Source organism: Muntiacus reevesi, chromosome 11 (genome assembly GCF_963930625.1).
Source record: "Muntiacus reevesi chromosome 11, mMunRee1.1, whole genome shotgun sequence".
In the NCBI taxonomy this organism is placed as follows: Eukaryota; Metazoa; Chordata; class Mammalia; order Artiodactyla; family Cervidae; genus Muntiacus; species Muntiacus reevesi.
In genome coordinates, this window is record NC_089259.1 from 14505687 (window position 1) to 14511686 (window position 6000).

At 43.8% G+C, this 6000-nt stretch overlaps 1 protein-coding gene across 1 annotated transcript in view; it reads right to left on the reverse strand.

Moving 5' to 3' along the window:
- Nucleotides 1–4767, reverse strand: part of ERICH6B (glutamate rich 6B) — a 54330-nt gene extending 49563 nt beyond the window's left edge. Inside the window, exon 1 of the mRNA XM_065902401.1 lies at nt 4455–4767. Coding sequence (XP_065758473.1) covers nt 4455–4767 — 313 coding nt within the window. The remainder of the gene's footprint in view (nt 1–4454) is intronic.
- Between the last annotated feature and the right edge of the window lie 1233 nt (nt 4768–6000).

Sequence of the window (6000 nt, forward strand, 5' to 3'; positions counted from 1 at the left end):
ACCCACTCCAGGGTTCTTGCCTGGAGAGTCCCATGGACAGAGGAGCATATCATAGGAAGGTCTTAGGTTCTAAATAAACAAAAGGGACCACGTTGTGGGGTGGTTTCCTGTTCTGTGAGAGCATGTCAGAAATGTAGATTGCGTTTCTTCCTTCTAGCACCTTCCTGCACCTTGTGAGATCAGACATGCCTTTTTACACCTGACAAGTGTGTGGTGTGGGAGTGCTTTCAAAGCATTTTCAGAATGGAAATGAAAGAACATTGCCACAGTCACAGTGTATTTTTACACATGGTAAAAGGGAAACCTAGAACGGGTAATCAACATGCTCCAGGTCCAAGGCCCACCCTTGTGCTGGATCTTCTAACCCTGACACCCCTGGGTTCACACCCACGCTTCACAAAAGTGATTTGGAACCTCCCGGTTCAAATCCGGGGAGGCCCATCACACGTGACTATTGATTATTCAGTGACAGTTGGTGCTGCATTGATATTCAATTTGCTCATCCAATTTTATTGGATTTTCTCACAAACCATGGAGAAAATCATCCCTTTAAAGAAGAGAGGGGATGGGAGTCATTGGTCTGACGCTTTATTGATTGGTCCAGGGCAGTGAGAGTCTGTGAAATTGATCTGCCTGTAGAGTAGTTGGGTGGGGGCACAGATTCCTTCCACACCCTAGTTCATTGCATCTTCTCTTGTATTTCTGTTATGTCCATTTTACAAAAGAGAGCAGTGTGGCCAGGGGATGTTGTCTACCCTTCACAAGTCAGTGGTAAAGGGAATGATAATATATAATAATAATAATAGCACTTACATAGGTTATATGCTATATGTCTGGCATAGCTCATAATGCTTTACATAATTTAACCCCTTTAATCTTCACATAAGGTAGGGCTAGAGTTATCCTGAAGGGCCTTCCTGGTAGCTCAGCTGGGAAAGAATCCTCCTGCAATGCAGGAGACCCTGGTTGAATCCCTGGGTCACGAAGATCTGCTGGAGAAGGGATAGGCTACCCACTGCAGTGTTCTTGGGCTTTCCTGGTAGCTCAGATGGTAAAGAATCTGCCTACAATGCTAGAGACTTGGGTTTGATCCCTGGGTTGGGAATATCCCCTGGAGAAGGGATAGGTTACCTACTCCAGTATTCTTGCCTGGAGAATTCCATGGACAGAGGAGCCTGGCGGGCTACAGTCTATGGGTTCACAAAGAGTCAGACACGACTGAGTGACTTTCAGTGTTATCCCTAATTTACAGCTAAGAAAACTAAGAGCAGTTAAGTGACTTGTCCAAACTCATGCAAGATAAATGGGAGAGAACTGGTGTTCACACCTATGCAGTCAAGCTCTTGAGAGAGGAAGAAAAAAGTGCTCTTTGTGACAGGTTCACATCTGCCACCAAATTAATAAATGACATCAGGCTCCTTCCCTCCTCTCCTGATGCTGTGGCAGACACCACTAGTGGATCATGGCATTCTCTCCTTCTGAGGCCAGATGAAGTATCAGAGTCTGTCTCATGACAGTGCTTCACCACTAACCTCTAATAATTCATCCATTAGCCAGTGATATGGAAGCCTATTTGTCATTGTGGGTTCATTTTATAGACATTGATTAATTCACAATGCTGTTTTTAAAAATAAATATGAGTGATTGGGATTGACATATACAAACTACTATATATAAAATAGTTAATAAGGATCTACTGGATAGCACATGGAACTTAATACTCTGTTATGGCCTATATGGAAAAGAATCTAAAAAAGAGCAGACATACGTGTATGTATAACTGATCCACCTTGCAGTATACCTGAAACTAACACAACATTGTAAATCAACTATACTCCACTATAAAAATTAAAAATCAAAATGAAAACAACAAGAACAAAAAGGAAAAAAATATGTTTGTGTATGTGTGTGTCTATATATACACCTGGCTTTGTGAAATGAATGAAATCGAACTTGATCCAATTTGCATTTACTAAACATCTGTTATGAGCCAGGAAAGCACTCTTGTTTGACACTGAGTTTCAAAACAAAGGATAAAGAGTTACATCTTTAAGGTATTGGGAAGAAATTCTACATAAAGAAATCTTGATGTAAATTCTTTCAAAAATTAAAGATCCTCTTGTAAACCCTTTTAACTTAATCTGTTTTGTAGTCTGGCTTGGTACCCTGAGTTTTCATAGACTAAGACAGGCTTGCATGTGCCTTTAAAGGCATTTTAGTATTCTACAGTTTTTTTTTTCCTTCAGTGCCTCGCCAATATTTGCTAGCAGGGCATTTATTTTCAAAGCTTTTGCTTTATATACAGTTCCATTCACTTGACAGCATTCTATTTGTCCTACTCTGGTGGGTAATATATTTACGAAGGTCCGACACATAGCGAGGACACGTGAAGAATGCTTGATTCATACTGCGCAAAAGAAATGGCTTGAATGCTGTTTTTCAGTATTAGAATTACTCTTGGTACTTGCAGAACAGGGCTGTTAGGATTCTGAGAGGGAGCTCAGTGGTACAGACACAAGGAAAAGAGAATTTCCCAGTAAGAGGAATGACCTCTCCAGTGTGCTAACTAAACTGGTGAGGGCAGTATGAATGTATTGACAGGATGATACATCTGTCATGATTTGATGGAGAGGATGTAACAGTGAAACACCTGTGTGGCTGCCAAAACCACCCAGCCTTTAGGATGTGGGCTATGCGCAGTCAGATTGGGATTTAAAAATTCAAGTTGCCTGAGATGCTTGCTTGTTCCAGAAAATAGTTCTATTTCTAGGTCAGCTTTAAGGTGATGCAGATGACCTGGATTTTTAACTTTCTGTTTCTGGTTGGATATGGCCACGCAGTCATAACATCAGGGGAGGACACTGTGTGGCCTGTGAATAAATGGATGTTACCCACTTGGAGCAATAGCACAAGCAGACCACTGCCAAATGATAAAACCCAACTTGAGGAAAAGTTGCCAACTGCAGAAACAGTATGGGGAAAATGTGAGCCTTAGGATAAGATAAACCACTCCAAAGTTAAGTACCCACCAGCAGGGTAAGATGACGCCTTCCAGGGCCTGAATGGGCACCCAGGGAAGCATCCAAGTCTTTGTTGACTTGGTAACACATTATGGAAATGTGTTCTAGAAAATAATTAGAGCTCATTAATTAAATTTAGCTATAAGGATATTTATCAACATGCTGTTTTGAAAGGTAACAGAAAACAGAAGCAATAAATGATTAATAATAGGAAGCCAATTACAAATATTATGGTTTGGGGAAGTCCCTAGCAGTCCAGCGGTCAGGATTCGGGGCTTTCACTGCCAAGGGTGTGGGTTCAGGCCCTGGTCAGGGAGCAAAGATCCTGCAAGTCGTACAGTGGGACCAAAAAAAAAATTAATACAAGGTGATGTAGCCAATAAAATGATTTGGAGAAAATCAAAAGCGTCAAATGATACTCCTATAAATATGTAATATTGATGTGTAATTATGATATAGAAGGGCCTTCCCTGGTAGCTCAGCTGGTAAAGAATCCGCTTGCAGTGTGGGAGACCCCAGTTTGACTCCTGGGTCGGGAAGATCCCCCGGAGAAGACATGGGCTACCCACTCCAGTATTCTTGGGCTTCCGTGGTGGCTTATATGGTGAAGAATCTGCCTGCAGTGCGGGAGACCTGGGTTCAATGCTGCAGCTGGGAAGATCCCCTGGAGGAGGGCATGGCAGCCCACTCCAGTATTTTGGCCTGGAGACTCCCCATGGACAGAGGAGCCTGGTGGGCTACATCCATGGGGTCACAAAGAATTGAACACAACTGAGTGATTTAAGCTCATCATAGCACATGCTATAGAAATAAATATGCTTTAAAGGGCAGGTTACAAGCACTATACAGTGTCTGGGGAGGACATAATCAAGGTGCGAAAGTGATTATCATCTCTGGATGGGAGTGAATTTTTCAGAAATTAAAAAAAATTTTTTTTTGGGCCACACAGCATGTGGCCTCTTAGTTCTCCAAGTAGGGGATTGAACCCATGGCCACTTCAGTGGAGGCGTGGAATCTTAAGCAGTGGACCACCGGGGAAGACCCTGAATAAGACTGATTTTTGCTTCTGCTTTTTTCTTTTTACTTGTATATGTTTTCTCAAATGTCTACCATGCACATGTATTACTTGTGCAACAAGAAAAGGAAAAGATACAAATTAGGGGGTGTGTTCTGTTTGCCTGGTTTTGCTTTTTATGAACAGAGGCTTCCCGTTGGATCATCAGGTCTCCCTGTCTGCTTGGTAGGCTCAGGGCTTGGGGGCACAGCTATTGAAGTCATGAGTAGGTTGATCAAAAATGATTCATGAGGCTGTCAGTGTGGTGAGTAGGACTGATCATTTGCACTTTGGCTGTAACTCAAGCCTGTTCTTTTTTTTCCTGGGCCTCGTAATGAGCTAGAACCGCCATCTACGGGACGTCCTCCCCAGATACTCACCTGCTTCCAGAAACTTCTCATACAGAAATATTTTTCCTTCCAGGAGCTCGCTCTTCTGCAGATGCTTATGGCCCTTCAGATAATCCTGTTCAAACTGATACTCATTTTCTTTCAGGTAATTTGCCTCCTTCTCCAGGTACTGGTCTTTCTCCAGAGTCTCATCCTCTTCAGGAAGTAAAAGTCCTTCTGTTAAACTCTGCTCATCTCCCTTAGTACCTTCTTCCATCGAGGAGAAGGTCTGCGTGTCGTGGTGGAAAGTTGTGGAAGGGTGAGGAGGTGGTGTTCCTGATGGCTCAAGATTTTCAGCAGACATGCTGGGAGGCATTTAGCAGGTGAAAGCCTTCTGCAGCAGGCTGTCACTACTTCATCATCCTGGCAACAAGGAAGGAATAAAAACCCGTTAGTCAGTAATGACCTACTGCAGATTGTGCACTCATTTCATTCAGTGGTCTTGGGATGGCCCTGGGAGAGTGTAGATCAGTACCTGGTGGCCCATGAAAAGTCACAGAGAGAGGAGACAGAAGGTTTACCCTCTGGGAGCTGCTTGGAGAGAGACCACAGCTGAAGGCATCGCCTTTGAAATGACCTGAAGTCAACCAGGAGGGCCGGAAACTGAGGGAGTGATTGGTGTTTAGTGGCACCATCAGTAGAAGACTTTTGCTTATTCATTAAGAAATACTCATTGCTACAATAATCAGAACACAGACTTGTCTCCCAGGAGTTTCAAACTGGGGAGAAAGAGACAGTCAAACACAGATTTCCATACACAGTGGCAAGCACGATGGAAGAGGTGCAGGCAGGGTGGTCTAGACACCAGGGGTGGGGCCTTGGCCCGTGAAGGTCCCTGTGGTTGGACGTCTCCCAGGCACGTTTTCCAGCCTCTGCTGGAAGCACCAGCCCCTTGGCAACGTCAGTTTACTCAGCAAATGCCAATTTTTACTCCCCAGATTTAACATAGCTATGAGCACCTACGTGCCCCAGGGGGTCTTCCATGTTCCACCCTAGGCTCCGTCGATACCTTCTATATTTCCATGACAGTAATGATTTTGCTATATTAAACAGTTTCTACATCTGTCTTTCCAACAGAATGTAAACTTCTTGAGGGTAGAAAGGATTAATTCTCCTTTTAAAAAATTATTTCTTTTAAAAAAACATTTTGTTCTTATCTTTGGCTGTGCCACGTGGCATGTAGGATCTTCATTTCCCGGCCACGGATCGAACCCCCAGCTCCTGCATTGGAAGCACGGGGTCTGAACCACTGGACCAGCAGAGAAGCCCCAGGAAGGACTGATTCTTGTTTGCAGATCTATTTCAGATCTTTCCTCTCTTCTCTGATCCGCCGTGACTGCTCGCAGCTAACCACACCGTCTCTAGTCTGGGTTATTGCTACACGCTCTTAACTGGCTTTGCTGTCACTAGCGCTGCTGCCCTACGGTCATTCTCCACCAGGAGTGTTCTTGGGAAAATACTAACCACATCAGGACACCCACAGCTTCACAGTCCGCCGATTGCTTTCTTTTGCACTGAGAATAAAATGCGAACCCCA